This window comes from Kickxella alabastrina (genome assembly GCF_025024165.1).
Source record: "Kickxella alabastrina strain RSA 675 chromosome Unknown BX661scaffold_3, whole genome shotgun sequence".
NCBI classification, from domain to species: domain Eukaryota; kingdom Fungi; phylum Kickxellomycota; class Kickxellomycetes; order Kickxellales; family Kickxellaceae; genus Kickxella; species Kickxella alabastrina.
Window position 1 is genome coordinate 579,370 of NW_026251474.1, and position 17,150 is coordinate 596,519.

At 46.0% G+C, this 17,150-nt stretch overlaps 11 protein-coding genes across 11 annotated transcripts; 6 read left to right on the forward strand and 5 right to left on the reverse strand.

Annotated features, from left to right (window-relative positions):
* The first annotated feature begins 1,537 nt into the window (after positions 1–1,537).
* BX661DRAFT_177564 (heme peroxidase) lies at positions 1,538–2,775 on the forward strand. Its single transcript, XM_051534667.1, has 2 exons — positions 1,538–2,356; positions 2,380–2,775. Exons 1-2 carry the CDS (start codon positions 1,670–1,672, stop codon positions 2,749–2,751), a joined length of 1,059 nt encoding a protein of 352 aa, XP_051394185.1. The 5' UTR covers positions 1,538–1,669; the 3' UTR covers positions 2,752–2,775.
* A 1,246-nt stretch (positions 2,776–4,021) lies between these two features.
* On the reverse strand, positions 4,022–5,122 carry BX661DRAFT_177569 (uncharacterized protein). Its single transcript, XM_051534668.1, has 2 exons — positions 4,745–5,122; positions 4,022–4,252 (listed from the first exon to the last, which is right to left on the reverse strand). The coding sequence occupies exons 1-2, from the start codon at positions 4,986–4,988 to the stop codon at positions 4,191–4,193; spliced, it is 306 nt and encodes a 101-aa protein (XP_051394186.1). The 5' UTR covers positions 4,989–5,122; the 3' UTR covers positions 4,022–4,190.
* BX661DRAFT_222610 (uncharacterized protein) lies at positions 5,123–6,187 on the reverse strand. The gene has a single exon (XM_051538861.1). The coding sequence runs from the start codon at positions 6,022–6,024 to the stop codon at positions 5,452–5,454; it is 573 nt and encodes a 190-aa protein (XP_051394187.1). The 5' UTR covers positions 6,025–6,187; the 3' UTR covers positions 5,123–5,451.
* A 42-nt stretch (positions 6,188–6,229) lies between these two features.
* Positions 6,230–7,491, forward strand: BX661DRAFT_65363 (uncharacterized protein). The gene has a single exon (XM_051539373.1). It carries the CDS (start codon positions 6,463–6,465, stop codon positions 7,423–7,425), a length of 963 nt encoding a protein of 320 aa, XP_051394188.1. The 5' UTR covers positions 6,230–6,462; the 3' UTR covers positions 7,426–7,491.
* BX661DRAFT_177575 (uncharacterized protein) lies at positions 7,340–8,381 on the reverse strand. Its single transcript, XM_051534669.1, has 2 exons — positions 8,091–8,381; positions 7,340–7,993 (listed from the first exon to the last, which is right to left on the reverse strand). Exons 1-2 carry the CDS (start codon positions 8,188–8,190, stop codon positions 7,557–7,559), a joined length of 537 nt encoding a protein of 178 aa, XP_051394189.1. The 5' UTR covers positions 8,191–8,381; the 3' UTR covers positions 7,340–7,556.
* An 11-nt stretch (positions 8,382–8,392) lies between these two features.
* On the forward strand, positions 8,393–9,740 carry BX661DRAFT_222613 (uncharacterized protein; the record flags this gene model as incomplete). The annotated part of the gene is made up of 2 exons (XM_051538862.1): positions 8,393–8,770; positions 9,139–9,740. Coding segments are annotated over 2 exons (510 nt in total), but the record flags the coding sequence as incomplete, so codon positions are not given.
* Positions 8,776–10,352, forward strand: BX661DRAFT_177579 (CRE-MOP-25.2 protein). Its single transcript, XM_051534670.1, has 2 exons — positions 8,776–9,740; positions 9,791–10,352. The coding sequence occupies exons 1-2, from the start codon at positions 9,258–9,260 to the stop codon at positions 10,220–10,222; spliced, it is 915 nt and encodes a 304-aa protein (XP_051394191.1). The 5' UTR covers positions 8,776–9,257; the 3' UTR covers positions 10,223–10,352.
* Positions 10,353–11,097: 745 nt separating this feature from the next.
* On the forward strand, positions 11,098–11,931 carry BX661DRAFT_177580 (COPI associated protein-domain-containing protein). Its single transcript, XM_051534671.1, has 2 exons — positions 11,098–11,302; positions 11,326–11,931. Exons 1-2 carry the CDS (start codon positions 11,158–11,160, stop codon positions 11,871–11,873), a joined length of 693 nt encoding a protein of 230 aa, XP_051394192.1. The 5' UTR covers positions 11,098–11,157; the 3' UTR covers positions 11,874–11,931.
* A 218-nt stretch (positions 11,932–12,149) lies between these two features.
* Positions 12,150–12,947, forward strand: BX661DRAFT_177581 (COPI associated protein-domain-containing protein; the record flags this gene model as incomplete). Its single annotated transcript, XM_051534672.1, has 1 exon — positions 12,150–12,947. Exon 1 carries the CDS (start codon positions 12,243–12,245, stop codon positions 12,942–12,944), a length of 702 nt encoding a protein of 233 aa, XP_051394193.1. The 5' UTR covers positions 12,150–12,242.
* On the reverse strand, positions 12,948–13,708 carry BX661DRAFT_177582 (ribosomal protein S5 domain 2-type protein). Its single transcript, XM_051534673.1, has one exon. It carries the CDS (start codon positions 13,654–13,656, stop codon positions 12,973–12,975), a length of 684 nt encoding a protein of 227 aa, XP_051394194.1. The 5' UTR covers positions 13,657–13,708; the 3' UTR covers positions 12,948–12,972.
* Positions 13,709–15,320: 1,612 nt separating this feature from the next.
* Positions 15,321–16,423, reverse strand: BX661DRAFT_177585 (phosphatidic acid phosphatase type 2/haloperoxidase; the record flags this gene model as incomplete). Its single annotated transcript, XM_051534674.1, is given in 6 exon segments — positions 15,321–15,351; positions 15,375–15,450; positions 15,461–15,749; positions 15,782–16,063; positions 16,206–16,305; positions 16,326–16,423. The coding sequence occupies 6 exon segments, from the start codon at positions 16,421–16,423 to the stop codon at positions 15,321–15,323; spliced, it is 876 nt and encodes a 291-aa protein (XP_051394195.1).
* Between the last annotated feature and the right edge of the window lie 727 nt (positions 16,424–17,150).

Below are 17,150 nucleotides of genomic sequence, written 5' to 3' on the forward strand. Positions count from 1 at the left end.
AGGAGGGGAAAGGTGATGGAAAGTAAATAATAATCTGGCCTCGTGGTTTTTTATTTGTCATTTATTGAACGTAAATTTGGGAAAATCGATCCATAGAAAATAATTTATAAATATTAAACGGGAATTAGAGTAAATAAAACAAAATAACCAATAATAGGCAAATGTTAAATATTCACTTATTTATTGGCAAAAGCCATTTTTATTAAAGGTAAACTGGGAGTAAAAGGAACAATTAAAACAATTAAAAAGAGCGTTTAATACTCCCTTTTTGTTAGCAATAGCAGTTTTTGCCTTCAAGCTTTTGATTTGTTATGAAAAACTGGAAAATAATGGTAAAAGGTGTAGAGAAAGGTTTTTTTAAATACACAATTTTTTCCTTGAGCTCATTGGAAATAATTTTGTTTTGTCGCTTTTTAAAAATAAAAAGCAAGTCATTAAAATAGAAAGTTCCAATGTACTCCTTTGCCATGATTTCACAAACAAACGAGAAAAACAAATTAAAGCAAATTAAATAAAACAAATCCAATCAGCAAGCTAAACCATTTTCAATTTTAATTTTGCGCACTATGTAATAGGTATTTGTCTATAACATGGCTACTTGACACTATAGTAAAACGAATTTAAAGAGCGGATAAGCGAGATATCAATACGCAAGCGTAAAAAATAAAATAGATTCATTGCGTGAAATATAAAACAAATAAAAATATAAACTAATGATGATTAAGACTGATTGTCTACCACGCCACCTTGTCCATCATAGGCTCTATTGCAGAGACCTGGATACATTCGCCTATAACGAAAAGTATTATAGGGGCAGTGGGGTTGAGAGTTATCCAGACTTGGGTCTAATTTCTTGGCGGTGGAAGTGTCCGCCAGGGTGTTAGTAAAAAGATTCAAACGCAAATATCAATGCTGAACTTGACAGGCTAAAATTGTACTTGTGCCTTTTTTTGCGATGATTGCACAAACTCGAAAATTGAACGAAGCTATTTCGGATATTTGTCAGCTGACAGGTAATCGATGCAGAAGTGCTAAGAAAAAACAGGCCAATAAAAAACGCTGCAGGTATCGTGCAGTGCAAAACTTTAAAAAAGCAGTCCTTTTTTCTGCTTTTGCCATGTGCCTTCTTTGCAAAGAAAGCACAAAGTCAAAAATGGGAACTACCCGTTCTAATATGGTCAGGAAAAGGGCCGAAAAATTAGTAATCCAAGGTAAGTGCTGACTTTTTTGACACGCACTCAATAGGTTCAAGATAATAAAAAAACACACCAAGAGTGATGTGCCTTCCCTTCTATGGCATTCTACACAATGAGGCTTTTTCACGTGACCATAGCACACTCTTTCTGATCTTTTCAATATTTGCCGCAATCCGATTCCAAGACGGAAAAAACACGAGCCAAGCAAATTAGATGTCAGAGATTCTCTTGTGAATGACAAGATTGCGTCTGAATAACACAAACGCGCGTACACAATTTGGCTCTGTGAACGCCATGGGAAAAAAGGCCGACTTTTCATCTCTCATCTCGCATGAAAAAAGCCGCGCTCAAACCGCCGCTATAAAAAGACAGCAAACATATTTAGTTCTTGCACTTTTATCTTTCTTCTCTCTCTCATCTCATCATCATCGCACAAATCTTCTACATATTTATTTTAACGTTTCTTGTAACCAATGTCTACCTCGCTTTGTCTTGTTTCCCGCAGCCTTGCTCGCACAAGCCTGCGCGCCCCCAAGCCTACAACCGCGTCCATCCGCACGCTCACCACCCAACAGCAGCGCAGCCAGTCTAACCGCCAACAACAGCAGCAGATTCCGCGCACAATCAAGTCCGGCGTCAACCCCGGTGCTCTGGGCGCCCTTGCGCTCGGCACCCTCGTCGGCTGGTACTTCTACAGCAATAAGGAGATCACACCGACCAAGGACTCATGGAAGAAGGTCGACTACAACGCCGTCTACAAGGATATTGCCGACCTCCTCGAAGACGAAAACTACGACGATGGTTCCTACGGCCCGATCTTTGTGCGCCTGGCCTGGCACTCATCGGGTACCTTTGACAAGAAGACCAAGACTGGTGGCTCTGAGGGCGCTACTATCCGGTTCCACCCCGAGTCCAGCCACGGTGCCAATGCCGGCCTAGATGTTGCGCGCGCTCGCCTGGAGCCGCTGAAGAAGAAGTACCCGTATATCTCCTACGGCGACCTGTACACGCTCGCGGGCGTCGTTGCCGTGCAGGAGTTGGGCGGCCCCACGGTGCGCTGGAGACCCGGCCGTGTGGAAAAGAAGGAGGACGAATGCACGCCTGACGGCCGTCTGCCCGATGCCGCTCAGGGCGCCGACCATATGAGGGACATTTCTATCGTATGGGCTTTAATGATCAAGAGATTGCCGCCCTGGTTGGTGCCCATGCCCTTGGTCGCTGCCATACGTCTAGGAGTGGATTCGAAGGTCCCTGGAACGCCTCCCCTACTTCGTTCACTAACTTCTTTTACACTGAGCTTTTGAACAACCACTGGGTGCCGAAGAAGTGGAATGGCCCGCACCAGTATGTCGATAAGGAATCTGGTCAATTCATGATGCTGCCCGCGGATATGTCATTCAAGAGTGATGCACAGTTCCGCAAGTATGTTGAGATTTATGCTAGGGATCAGGATGTCTTCTTTGCTGATTTCGCAAAGGCCTTTGCTAAGCTGCTCGAGCTTGGCGTCAAGTTCCCCGAGGACGCTCCCGTGTATGAGTTCAAGACCCTCGAGTAAAAAAAACTAAATTGTTCTGAATATCTTTATTTTTTTTATTTTAATTAAAATAAAAAAACAAAACATTAAAATTGCATAAAATTAAAAAAATATACATAAAAGTAGCTAAAAAGATATGAGCACATCAAGCGCTCATGTTGCGAGACCGGCTCAAAAAGTATACGAGACCAGCTCAAAGAAAGGTTAGAGGCCAACTTGATGATATTGCGGGACCCGCCAGTGTTGCAAGGCCAGCTCAAAGATATTGTGGACGCATCAAGCGCCCGAAGAAGTTGTGAGACCAGCTCGATGATGTTGTGGGACCCGCCCAATGTTGTGAGCCCAGCTAAAAAAATTGTGAGACCAGCCCGAGTGTTGAACGCATCAAGTGCCTAATAAAGAAAAGGTCAGGTCAGCTCTGAACCCCCCCCCCCCCCCCCCGAGAGCGAATCCAGCGCTAAAAGGAATTACCGCCGCCAGGGCCGGTATTGGAAAAAGACAGGTCGTTTTAGTATAAGAGGAATGGGAAAACGTGGAAATATTAATGGTTACAAAAAATAAAGAAATAAGTACCGGGTCGTTCCAAGACTACGTTTTATATATTTCATATTCTTGCGTTTTAGCGCCTGACAGCGCATCAAAAATAATATGCCTAAAAATGAATGGGCGGCAAATTGCACACATTCAATATGACGCCAATCATTAAATAATTGCCAATACCGCATGCTTCGGGAAAAATCATTGTTCAATTACTCATAAAAAACTGTTTCTCAATTCATCGCATGGCAAATAATCCTGATAGTGGGAGGCATGAATACAAAATAATGGCCGACAATGCACAAAATTGCATTATAAGGAAGAAAAAGTGGGAAAACTCGGGAACAGCCTCACAATTTTTTTTAAAAAAAAACTATTGTGCGAAAAGCATAATAAAAAGGCTTAGCACATTTGTAGAATGCAATGCTGATCAGCCAATGCATGGTTATCCCAATTGTTACCATTGTCATTGTCATTTATTTGTTTGGTTCACAACAGGCGCAAAATGTGTTGGCATTTTTTTAGACGGTTGGTTTTATTCATGACAAATATGTAAACAACTTTTGCGCTTGTAATAATTTCCAAATATGAATGTTTGTGAGAATGGAATTGTTGTTAATTTTAACATTAGCGGCGTTTTGTGTCCCGCATGTGTGTACTTTTTTGTTTGTCATTACGACGGCCTTGATTTCACATGTAAAATTGGCGTATCAAATTATTAAGATATATGTTTTACAATTTTAATTATTATCAGAATTCGACACAATAGTAATATAAATTAACAACTGACTTCAAAACAGAAAGGCTATAACGATTAGTCAATCCACACAAATCACACTAATATTTTCATGACTCCGCAGTTACAATCGCCTCCGCCACATCTTATTCCCTTTCTCATTAAAAACAAACATACATTCGGTAATTTACGAATAGTCCACGTTGGTGCTACTAACAGGGAACAGCGTAAGCGATGAGAACCACAATACTATATACAGAAATCCAACCCCCACGAAAAGCCAAATACCACGTAATTAATCGTTCTGTATCCCATTGCGGCACATCCAATCCTACTTGCAGAAAAAAATATATACGGAATTAATTTGACAATACGAAAAATTAAAAAGTTGAATAAACGATTGCATATATATGCAAAGCAAAATAAAAAACAGGTGTCTAATATGCACAATACGTGTGCGTGCACACGTGTGTGAGAGCTGTTTCCGGTTTAATTACCAAAAAACGAATACTTACAATAAGAAAACTATATATATGGATATTGTATTTTATACAATGAGTGGGACATTGCGCAAAACAAAAAATAATAAGAAAAAGAGTAATTGTGTGTTAGTTTATCATTTTGTTCTATATTCCATGGTATGCGTTTTTTATAACAAAGCAGATTTTCGATTATATTATATTGCATTATTGCTTTGCAATTTTCTTTATCAATAACAAACAAGCCGTTTTGCGTGCTTACATATTCCTCGACCCATGAAGTTCCACATGAAATAGCAGTTTTCAAGAACAACTCTAGGACGCCAAAGCTCAAACATTATCGATGCAAAGCCGACGATGAGCAAAAATAATCCAGGCATGACTGACTGGAATGTGCCATCGACAAAGTGGAAGGCTGCGGTGACTATCCACAGAACAGAAACGATAATGTTGATGATGCGCCAGACAATGTCTTTTGTGGAAATGTTTACGGCTCCAGGCTTCATTTTTTGGCGAATGGAGGATGGTTGATGAACAGTTGCTGTGCAAGATAATTAAATTGATTGACTGGTTGGTTTAAATAAAAAAAGATAGATAAGAGCAAAAAACAAATGAAAAAGTGATGAAAAATGATTTTTTTTGGACAAGAGGAAAAAAAAGAAAAACAAACAAGCAAATGCAAATATAGTGATGGGGTTGATGGACGTGCGAAAAAAAGCAAAAAAAAGCAAATTATTATTTCCCGCAAATTGCAACAGCAAGAATAGGGGAATGTGAAAGAGTGTACTGAAATGCAGAAAAAAAGCTGCGGCGATCTTGTGTGCTCTTTTGATGCTGCAACCCTTTGCAGGGGAATAGGAAGAGGGAAAAGGGGAGGAAGGGACAAAGCTAGTTTTTATTTTTTTATGTCTTGAGAAACACATTCAAAAAGACAAGTCGGGAGACCAACCCAGCCCGACCCATAAGCGATTACTGATAATTCCGACGCAGGGTGCGCTCGCGGTGTAGCTGGTTGAGTAGTGTGTTGATGTGGTAGTACTCACTGGAAGGATCAATTCCCGTATCCTCCATTTCATCGTCGCCATCGCTGTCGCAGCAGCCAAAGCTATCGGGCGATATGGTCGGCGTGGCCAAAATAGTGGGTCCAACCCCAACATTGCCCTGTGCTAGCTGTTGCGGGCAATTCATGGGCGGTTCACAGTAAGGTAGCTCGTTTAAATTGTTGGCGCCAGTCATGTGATGGTAAGAATGGTCATTGACGCTGCGTTGCGCCATCGCCATTTGGTGTAAATACTGCGCCTGATGCTGCTGCTGCTGCCATAGCTCAGCTGTGGTGCTCGGTGGTGTCGGCGCATGTTGTTGTGGCAGTGTCAGCTCGTGTGGCTGGCTCTTCCAGTGGCCAAACACTGAGCTGCGCAGGCGCTTGACATTGTCCAAGCGCAGCGGCTCTTCGGGCATTGTATACTCGAGCTCGTCAGCATCAGAGCGTCGCCGCTTTCCGTGCGCCAACCGAGCTATGTAGGCGGAATTGTAGTTGTGCATGTGTCAAATAAAAAAAGGAAAGAGAGAGTATGAAAATGAAAATGAAAATGGTGCGTGATAAAAGGTGGTAACAGAAAATTCGTAACAAGAAAAAAAGATAAAAAGGGGAATTGAAACAGCAAAATGAAAATAAAATAAAAGGCGAAAAGGGGCGAGAAGAAATGCTCAAAGGAAAAAAAGCATATAGTCGTTTTTTTCGGTTAGTTGCGCAATCAGCTCGGAAAATATGCTGAGTGGACAAAAATAGAGAAAAAACTGCGCCCAAAAAAAAGCAAGCGACTTGCAAAGCCATAAGATCGTATTGAAAACTCCAATGCCTGGCGATTTTTTTCTCAGCGTTGCAAGATAAAATTAATTTTAAAAGGATGCACTTCTTTCAGTTCTTTCAGCTCTCTCAATACTTTTCATATTAGCCGACAAAAAAGAATAATACTAACAATGGACACGGCGAAACTGCGCACGCTAGTCAAACCACTAGTGCACGGTGTTCTGCTCAAGGTGCATCCGGACTATTTTGTCCACGACCCAGTGGCCAAGCGCATCAACCAAGCCTCAGTGCAGCGACTGCAGGACCTGCTCGCCCCGGTGCTCAAAGATCCCAGCGAAAAGCATAGTCGATCTGGGCCAGTCGATACGCCACTCGAATTCTTCAGCAAAAGCAGCGACGCGACGCAGAACCCAATCTCCTTTGCATTCTCAAAAATCCACCAGTCCACCACCGGTGCCCCGCACCGTCACCAGCACCACGAGCAGCAGCATCAGCAGCTGGTCGCGCAGCGCACTCGCGACCTGGTTGCGCTATGCGGAGAGCTCAGCGTGCCCACGTCGACGGAGGCGCTGGCCGAGATCGAAAAAACCATCGGGCCCAGCCTAGCTGCCGCAGCGGCATCGGCGCCTGTCAGCGCCGGGGAGCTACGGGCGGCGCGAGCACGCGAAGCCCTAGAGAACTACGCTCGCAGGAGTGCGGCTCCTGACTTACATGCGGCGCTGCTGGACAGGCTGCGGCAGGCGTCCTGGTCACCGGACGACGCGCAGCGGTCCAAGAGCGCCCGGCTGGAGCTCGATCGCAGCAAGGTCTTTTTCGCCAGCTCAGTCAATCCGCAGCGCTACGCTGGGGTCGTCGAACGCATCGAAGCTGAACTGCACAACTTGCATTATGACCGATGGTGCTCGCTGCCGCTGATGATAGTCAATGACTGGCGGCACGCCTTCCGGGGCTCGGCAAGCCGGTATCCGGGGTTTGTCGTTATTCCGACAAAGGTTTCGATTCAAGGTACAGAATGCAGATCACGCACAGATCACGAAACAGAAACAATGGAAGAAAAATGCTTTTATTTCGCGCTGACAATATTTCATGCCATGCTAACAACTAACAAAACGTGCTTTATTTGCCTGCAGTAGAGTTCAACAGATACATTTTACAAAACCTCAGCGACATCACGCAGGCTCGCAGCGAGCGAAACTCGCAGGGCCAGTGAAGGTGAGAAAAGGGGAGGGGGACAGGGGGGAGCTTTGCACACAATGCCCCTGGTTTAGTTCTTTGCGCGGTTGAACATGCCAGCCAGCGTCTCGCGCTGCTTCTGGTCGGCCTTCTTCTCCATCTCCACAATGTGTTTGCGCTCGTTGGCAAACGCCTTGTCCGTGGGCGCATTCTTCTCGAGTTCATCGAGGATCTTGCGCGCCTTCTCCAGCGACCCTTCGCGCACGTACCCCTGCGCCAGCCTGAACTTGGCCTTCGTATTGAACGGGTTCGCCTTGAGCGCTGCCTGGGCGCACTCGATCACGCGCGGGATCCGCTCCAGGCGCAGGTGGCATGCCGCCATGTTGGAATTAATTACGGAGAGATCCTTGTCGAGGCTTGTCACTCTGGACTCCTCGAGGGTATTCGGATCGGTGGGCCGTGACAGATTCATCACGTTCGAGTCGAGCCCCCGCAAATGGAGCAGTGCGTAGTAGTACTCGCGGAGCGCTATTTTGTGTTTAAAAATGCATAATTGATTTAGTTTTATTATTTGCTCGCTTCGACTTTTATTTGCAAGCATAAATCTGTATTTTTCCGCACTTACCGCCTGTAAAGTCGCTCCCCTTGAAAAAAGCGTTGCCCGCGTCCTTGTGCTTCAAGCCCTGGGCACGCTTGGCCTCAACGTCAGTGATGTTGCTCGACATGGTGTATTTATACAATAAGCAGCAGACAGCGGGTGTTTATTTTAAAAAATTGGGGAGGGTGTGTTGAATGGACTGCCTGAAATGCAAAAGTGAAAATTCATAAATTACTGAAAACAAGAAAAAAAGAGGGAGGATAATAAGTCGATTCTTGAGTTGAGCTATTTATTCATTTTGAACGAGGTCAAATCATTCTCTTTATTATTTTCTAGCTGGCTGGCTTCGTTCGAGGGATGACGACGGAAGCTTTGCCTCTTTATTTCCTTTTTTTGGCTGTCCAAAAAAAAGACAGCAAAGGGCCTTGGCTGTCCTTTCTGTCTCTCTTCATCCTACACTCGGTTTTCCATTTTCTTCCAAGCTGTTCTTTTCCCTCATTTTTTCCCACTCTCTTTGCTTTTCTAGCGCTCCTTTTGTTCTTTTTCCACTTTGCACAGCATTGCAGTTCTTTTTGCCAGAGCCAACACTGCCCGCAGTAACCTTTAGCCTCAGCTCCAGCTTCGAATACCACCAACGCCACAAGCCCTTTGGCCCTTGCGTCCACGACATTACTGCCCCTGAGAAACTTTATTTTTCTTTAAAACAGGTACGATGACGCCTTCTTTTAACTGTAAACACGATACAGTGCGAGCAGAGTCATGCCAAAACGCGCGCTGCAAAAAAATTAAATTAATGCGTCAGCGCGCCCTCCCCTATCCGCATTTTTGGTATTTTCCAAATGTTTAACAAACAAATAAGTGACAAAAAGCTGAGCGGCCTTTGAAGTCTCATCCCAGATTTCCGCAACTCCTATTTTCTTTCAGTCTGAGTGCAAAGAACAACAAACAACAACAACAAACAACAAACAACAGCAAACTGGTCACTAATTCGCACCCTCTGCCTCTGCCTCTTTCTTTCTGTTCCTGTTTTTTGTACTTCCTCTTATTTCCATTATTTTTTATGGCTGACTGTTAGGCACTTTCCTTCAGGGCCACCGCCAGCAGCTACTCATTCCAAAGAAAAAAGTATTATGAATTTCTTTTTCAAAACGAAGCAAAAGGCCAATTGAACTTGTCAAGGCTACCCACGACGCAATGTCCAGGATAGACGGTTCCATCAACAGCGAGCAACAGCGCACCAAAGCAAACGATGAGATTTCAAAGAACGTAGCCAGCATGCTTCAGATTCTGCGCGACGGCGGCGCCGACAATAAGGTGCCGGACACGACCTCGGAGCAAGTGGCACAACTGGCACAGGAGATATACACCACTGAGCTCATGCCCCTGCTCATCTCCAATCTGGCCAGGCTCGAGTTTGAGACGCGCAAGGAGGTGAGCATTATCTTTGGCATTCTACTGCGCCGCAAGATCGGCACGCGTGAGCCAACCGTCGAGTACCTGGTTAACCGACCCAATGTCCTGGCTGGCCTCATCTGCGGCTACAGCAACCCGGACTCGGCCATCTTTTGCGGCAACATGCTGCGCGAGTGCTTTAAGCACAAGGAGCTCATCAAGGCAACGCTCAATCTGCCAGAGTTTCTCAACTTTTTCGACTACGTCGAGAGCGGCAACTTTGACGTCACTAGCGACGCGTTCAACAGCTTCCACGAGGCACTGACAAATTCAAGGATCCACCAGTCACGTTCCTGTGCAACAACTACGAGATTTTCTTTTCAAAGTACAGCTCGCTGCTCAAGTCTGAGAACTACGTTGTCCGCCGGCAGTCGCTGAAACTCCTGGGGGAGATTCTGCTTGAAAAAAAAAACTTTAACGTTATGATGACGTTTATCAAGGAGAGCGCAAACCTACAGACAATTATGACGGCCCTAGGAGATAAGAGCAAGAGCATCCAGTACGAGGCATTCCATATTTTCAAGATTTTCGTTGCTAACCCGACAAAGACGCCTGAGGTCCGCAAGATTCTGGTCAATAACCGGGACAAGCTGATCGCTTTCCTCTCAAATTTCCAAAAGGACAAGGACACCGACGAACAGTTCAAGGATGAGAAGGCCTTTCTCAGGAATGAGATTGAAAGGATGCCGTCAAAGGCCGATCACTAACTTTTTGTTAAAAGAAAAAAGAGATTTTTTAATTTTTGCGATATAGCCAAGTTTTCATTTTTCATTCATTTACATATTTTCTTGCACTCACAATCAGAATATTATCATTTAAAAATTCATTTAATTACCCGTGTAGGTCACTGATAATGCTAAAGCTTTTAAGGTTGGTTGAGACGACACAGGAATTTTGGTTCATGCGCATTTCCACAATTTACACCCTTGAAAAAAAAAATACAATTACTACACAGTAACAAAAATACGAGTACCAAAAAAAGATGCCTTATAAGCAAGCAACTAGAATTTGATGCGCTGGACAAAAAACGTCCATATTTCGCCTAGAGAAAATAGATTCATAGATCCACTTGCTCATTTGACGAAGCTTTGTCTGTGTTAAACAACTGATGACTATAGCCGCCATGATATGTAGATAAATCAATCTATGCGCTGTCCGTGGGGATGATTAGCCGCAGCAGATGGTGCTCTCCTTGGCTTTGGGCCCGACTGCTGCTGCTGCTTCTGAGTCTCTGCCAAATGAACGCATTCAATTTCTTACCTCTGGCAAAAGCTTTTAACACAATATACAAGGTTACCCGGCGGGCTAGGGTTTTGTTATAGTATACTTACTGTATTGACCATTTAATCCAATTCGGAGTTCACTTGATCTGAGATTAGCGGATATGTATAATGATTATGATCGTTGCATTGTATTTTGCCACTACTCACGGATGAATAATAATTGATGACGATCCGTCGCAAACAAACAAACAGCATGTTACGTGCGAGTACAAGATACATTTGACGTCATCAAACTTTAAGATAAAAAACGAAAAACAGAACTAATATTGTCTGTGCCGCTCGCCATTTACTTCTCTTGTGGCTCTCAACTTTACACCTTTATACTTTTTTATATAGACAATACTCTTTCAATTTAAAAAATGGCATTCACGTATTTCCAAGATCTTAACCGAAGACTGCGCCAACCAGGCGGTCCTCCCTACTACTTTCGCATCGCCAACATAATCGTCGCAATCCTAATGATCATATCAGCAATCGTCTTTTTCATCTGGGCAAACTTTATGCGTATCATGCTGGGCATATTCGAGATTATATTTGGCCTTTCATCATCATGTTTGAGCTGGCAGAGCTGGCCTGGCTAACACCCTATGTGCAGTTCATGTTCACTTGGCGCGGACGAGGGTTATTTTACGTTTTCATAGGGTGTTTGACTTTGGGATATAAAGCGCTTGGGTGGGTTTTCGGTGCCATCATTACAGCCATTGGCGCGGCATACGTTGTTTTGTCGTTTACTGCTAAAAAGAACGAGAGCTATGTGAGCAATGTGGTTTCAGGAAGCAATTCTGGGAGCGAAATGTATGGTGATCAGGGATCATATCCGACACTTCAGCAGCAGCACAAAGACCCGCTGGATGCGCAACATAGTACCCAGAATGCCTATCTGAGATCTCACCAGCAGCAGCAGCAGCAGAAGGAACAGAATTTGAATCCGTTGAATATGCAGTATGAATCTCATAATGTGTACTCGATGCAGGGACATACTGACGATGGACAGCAGTACCATGCTCCGTTAACTAACCCGACACAAGCGTACGATCCGACAGCAGCGGCAAACAACGTTTACGCGCCCATTTAAAATTAGGATATCTACTGCTGTAATTTTTTTCTAAAATAAAATAATTTTTATGTTGATGCATTGTGCGAACATGCAGAAAAATAACAATGTAATTATTTTTATTTTTTGCAGTATATTTTAAAAAAAATTTACTTTTTTTTATTGAATAGTGTCAGCAACGTTTTATTTTGTGACAATATTCGTCCCTTCTTTTTTCGGGTTATTGCATCATATGAATGAATACAGACCCAGTTTAATACACATAGACTTGTGTTATTATGTATTCCATTCTTTTTTCTTTTCTTTCGCAAAATATTTTCTCTATATTTTTATTTTTACCCATTTAGGTCGGATGCACCAAGATACACGCGTTTAATAAGAGAGAAAAACATGACACTTCCGTATATAATCGCCCGGCGGTCGTTTAATTTCAGCCGGTTTATTTCCCTTCCCTTGCTCATAGTCAACAGCATCCAGGGTATTTTAATCTTTATCCAGGGATGCCTCTCCTGCTCCATCGGTGATTTACGGCACATAATGCTGGGGATCCCCTGTCTCCTCTTTGGCTTTCTCCTCGTGCTCATGGAGGCTGTGCACCTGGCAACTTTCCGCATGTATGCATCCTTCCTCTTTTCATTCTTTGGACGCGGTCTTCTCTACTTAGTTCTCGGCTGTATGACTTTGGAGGGAGGAGCTAGGCGGACAGCTGAGCTCGGAATTGGTCTGGAAATCGCCCTAATCGGCTTGGTGTTTCTAGGCATGACATTGAGCAACGTGTACTTTGATGACCCGGCGGATGAGTACGCTATGGTTATTCATAATATCCAAAATGGGTTCCATGGGAATGGGGACGAGAAGGGAGGGAGAATAGGTAGGGTGGCTGGCGGCGGTAGCTCGGAGAAAAACTTTGGCACGGTGGGTGCGTATTCCGGTCAAGGAATCAGTAGCGAGACGTATGCTGCGTCCGCGGTGACGTCGTTTATTCCGTATACGTCGACAGGCGGGTACGCAGGATCCATGGCTTCCGGCACAACACCTGGCGCCAGAGTATTTGCTGCCGGCGATAAGTTGTCGATTTCTAATCCAATTTAACACCATTTAAATATATATTATTCATTCTTTAAATAGCACTAATATGAGATTCCTTGGCAACCTTGCCTTCAATGGCCGTGCGCATGAAAGCCAGGATGCGTTCAGCAGTCATTGCGCAAATATCGTGGCATTTGGAGTACTGCTCCATAGAGAAATCTCCTCTTGAATCAACATAAACCGGTTCACCTCCGGGTGCTCCCTCAGCAAACGCCATGGTATGCACGGAAACAGCCAACTCGACCTCTTCTGCCACCGGATCCACAACCATCTCACCACCGGGCATAACCGCACAAGTAGCCGCCGCCACCATACACCTCAAGGGCACACCAGCATCAACTAACGCCATAGTTGTAGCATTAATCGCCACCGCATCCACCGATCCATCCCCCTCCCGAACCTGCAGATTAATCTGCACAAGAGTGCGTGGGTGCAGGTGGCCGAGGATATTACGCTCAAAGGTGTTGCGGATAGCGGACTCGATCCACCGATCCTTTGTCGTGGATACGTTGATGTCTGGACGGAATTTAACTTCGAGGTGGGCGCGGTCAAGCTTTTCGTCGAAGACTTTGACGTCAATTGGACCGTAGATGCCGCAGATCAGGGAGGTGTTGCCGGAGGTGAATTGGGCGGATCCGTCGACGCGGTTTAGTGGTCCAAGAACGCAGTTGAGCGCACGGATCTGGCTGGATTCTCTTCTATCTGGACGAGCCATTATTGTGTGTTTTATATAAATTGAAGAAAAAATAATTAGAATAAAAATGGTGCTTTTCTTTTTTTACCAATAAAATTTTTGCTGTTTTTTTTTCAGAGTTGGATGGAATTTAGCAAATGATGCCAAAATAATGGGATATTTCATTTTTTGAGTACAGAATTGTTCTGCAGCCAATCACATTGTGTATTGTTCAAAAGGGAAAGCAAGAAGGGAGCGAAAAAAAAGAAAAAGGCTCGGCAAGCAACAGAAAGAAAAGTGTGAGGAGGGGTAAAAAAAGAGAGCACAAGTGTTTTCTATTTTCTTGCTCTTCTTTGCTTTGCTTTATTTTTTCCTGCTGTCAATTTTCCTTTATCAACGCAACGCAACAAGTATAACTATAAAAAGGTTCTTTTTTCCTTCTTTTTTCTTTTCCATTTATTAAAATTACCTATGGACGAGTACCAACACCAACACCACCATAAACAGCAACAGCACCGCCAGCAGCATCAGCATCAGCACCAGACCAGCACCAGCCAGCACCAGCAGCAGCAGCACCACCACAGCCAGCACCACAACCAACCGCGGCAGCACCACTACCACCAGGATACAAATCCACAAGCACGTTGGAGACAATGGCGGCACCTCCTCTCCCACTTCCCGCTCTACTCCGGCACCCTCCTCACGCTATGCGCCAAACAACGCCCCATCACCGCACATATCCCATCACAACCAACACAACCACCACAACCAACACAAACACCACCACGCAGCAGGATACTCCCACCAGCCACCACTGCCACAGCCACCCACCGCCCACCTGCTTCCTCAGCCTACGACTGGAACAATTATCCCTCACAAGAACATCACCATCACGCATATGCGAATCCACCGTTAGCTGCACAACCCCTACAGCAGCAAGCATCCGTAGTAGTCCAGTCCAAGAGCGCACCCCAACCACTGAGAACCAAGATATCCGAACGTCTGCAGCAAATTGACCGTGAAGCATTCGAATCAGAAGAGCGTCAATACCAGGTAAAGGCCGAAGAGATCCAAAACGAACTTTCTCAGATTCTTCGTGGCACCTACCCGGCTTTCCTCGAGGGTCTCAGCCGCCTAGCTGCTGAGCGCGATCGCACATTGGCGGCTGCCGAGCAAAGCCACAGGTACCTAGTGGACTTGTACGAGCGTGCGTATAAACAGGAGAGGGATGCGGCAGAGAGGGTATATGCGGCGGAAAAGCAGAGTATCTACGACAAGGTTGCGGCGGATATTGATGAGCGTAGGAGGCGGTTGCGGGAGGAGAAGGATACGTTGGATATTAGTTTTGATTTTGTGTTTGAGGCTGGGTCGAGAACGTCGTCGAAGAGGAATTTGAGGAAGCGCGGGATTGATCAGATGCTTGGCGGGTTTGGGATGGGCTGGTTATGAGTAGCTCGAGTAATAGCGCGGGGGCTGGCGCTGGTGCCGGGGGAGCTGCTGGCGGAGTGGGTGGCGGTAGGGCTCAGAATAAGAGGAAGAATAATCAGGCGTTCAGTATGCAAGGTATTGGTGAGGACGATATTGTCACCGACTTGATTGCCTTGCGTCGCGTCACGGGAGTCATCGGCCCTCTGAGCATCAACACCAATGGCAAGAAGAACAATAAGAACAGCAAGCGGTAGTTTAATAAATAATTTTTTTTATGATTAATAGAAATGTTTGAAAAAAAGCAAGAAACTTTATGCCGCTGGTATGTCGACGATGTCAGAGAATCTCTGCTGGGTATGCCGTTGGGGTTGATGTGCACCTGGCCCGGCGCGTTGGGTTGCTGTTTGACTGGTAGTACTGCGAGTAAATAGATCCCGAAGCCCTCGCCGCCCGGGCGCCTGAGCCGCGATCGCCGCCGCTGCCGAAACAGTGGGATTCGAGCTAGCCACATTAGTAAACTGCTTCATCCCGTACTCCGGTCCACCCTCATGATCGCACTCGTTTTCGGGGATTCTCGGCGGATACGGCGCACACGGGTCCTGCGTGTCACTCAATGGAGACGGGTAGTACTCGCGGTAGCCGAACCAGCCCATGAATAAACCGAGAATAGCACCGGCCAGGACATCCTGCCAATGGTGGCGGTAGTCCTTCGTGCGCGATACACCGATAAGCATGCCACGAGCTCTGGCGCCAAGACTATGAAGGACTTGTAAGCGCGGCCACGCCTATCCCCAATATGCATGTGGCCGGCGAGCCACAGGGAAAGGTACGTCAAGCCGGCAAAAGAAAACGATGTGTGGCCCGATGGGAAACTGCGCATGCCGTCCAAAAACACCTTATGGTCCTCCGGCCGGCACACCTTTGTAGTAAGGAGCCCGATGAAGGGCTCCAGTGTCTGGGCATTGGTGGTATCCAGATTACACCGCGAGATGAAATCCGGGCGGTGCCTGCCTGCCAGATTCTTGACGGTATTTGTGATCATCATGTTGAGGACCAAAGTGATGCACAGACCGAGCACCCAGAGTTCATATCGTGGAAGGACCGTTTGAGGAGACCAGTCCATAGGACGATTATTATTAGTGGGGCGACAAAGCAGATTACACGGCGGCGTAGAAAGGAACAGAGTCGGGTTTGTGCGGGTATTGGATGGTTTTGTTGGTCAGCGTAAAGTCGCGCTCAAAGGGTTCGATTTTGGACATGAGGCTCCAGACTATGGCCATTACCACGAGAACAAGTAGTCGGGGATGTATGAGATTATCAGGCGGCTTCGGCGCGTGCGTGGCTGTCCGCTGCGTGTTTTGTGGGCGTCGAACCCAAACATGTTCAAGCGTGTATTTTGGTGGTTGGAATTTGGAGAGTGAATGAAACAGTTGAGAGAATAAAACAGGAAAAAGAGTTGAGAGAAGAGAAAATAGGAGAAAGAAAGGCTTGTGCCCGAAAAAGCATGTATGCACTGTTCTTTCTGAGCGCTCTTTCTCCCCCTTTGTGCTACTATATAGGGCGCATTTACTATTTACACATGTTGGCATGGGAGCAGAAAATTTGCTTTTTCTATTGTTGGCAAAAAACTGGTTGGGTGGGTTGGGCTGGGTTGGGCTGGCAGGCGGGGTGAGGTGAGGTGGACCAGCATTCATCCATCAATGCACAGCATTCATCAATAATGTACAGCGCTTGACTTTGCAGACAATAGCAGCGGCTCAACCTTGTTTTCAAAATACAACCGAGCATCATCATACATTCCAGCCTCATCAATAATGCGCCAACAGTGCTCCGACGGCCGCACGCGCCAGGTAGCAGCAAACAGCCTCAGCGCCGCACACAGCGCGCGCAAATCGCCAGCGCGGCAGCACAAGCGAACGATAATCCCCAGCGTACACGCGTCGGGCTCCAAGCGCCAACGCATCATCGCGCGCAAAAGCAAGAGCATCTGCGCGGTCGGCCGGTCCGCTGCCGGGTCCGTTGCCGGGTCCGAGGGCAGGGCGTAGGCGGTCAGCGCCCGGCTATTGGCCAGCAGCGGCAGCTGCGAGGCCAGGCTGGGCAGCGCGTAC

Coding starts and splice junctions, on each gene's coding strand:
- BX661DRAFT_177564 (XM_051534667.1), top strand. CDS start 1,670: ATGTCTACCTCGCTTTGTCTTGTTTCCCGCAGCCTTGCTCGCACAAGC.
- BX661DRAFT_177569 (XM_051534668.1), bottom strand. CDS start 4,988: ATGAAGCCTGGAGCCGTAAACATTTCCACAAAAGACATTGTCTGGCGC. Junction 4,253..4,744: donor CTTCATGGGTCGAGGAATAT/GTAAGCACGCAA, acceptor TTCTGTATATAG/TATTGTGGTTCTCATCGCTT.
- BX661DRAFT_222610 (XM_051538861.1), bottom strand. CDS start 6,024: ATGCACAACTACAATTCCGCCTACATAGCTCGGTTGGCGCACGGAAAG.
- BX661DRAFT_65363 (XM_051539373.1), top strand. CDS start 6,463: ATGGACACGGCGAAACTGCGCACGCTAGTCAAACCACTAGTGCACGGT.
- BX661DRAFT_177575 (XM_051534669.1), bottom strand. CDS start 8,190: ATGTCGAGCAACATCACTGACGTTGAGGCCAAGCGTGCCCAGGGCTTG. Junction 7,994..8,090: donor GGGGAGCGACTTTACAGGCG/GTAAGTGCGGAA, acceptor AACACAAAATAG/CGCTCCGCGAGTACTACTAC.
- BX661DRAFT_177579 (XM_051534670.1), top strand. CDS start 9,258: ATGTCCAGGATAGACGGTTCCATCAACAGCGAGCAACAGCGCACCAAA. Junction 9,741..9,790: donor TCGAGAGCGGCAACTTTGAC/GTCACTAGCGAC, acceptor GACAAATTCAAG/GATCCACCAGTCACGTTCCT.
- BX661DRAFT_177580 (XM_051534671.1), top strand. CDS start 11,158: ATGGCATTCACGTATTTCCAAGATCTTAACCGAAGACTGCGCCAACCA.
- BX661DRAFT_177582 (XM_051534673.1), bottom strand. CDS start 13,656: ATGGCTCGTCCAGATAGAAGAGAATCCAGCCAGATCCGTGCGCTCAAC.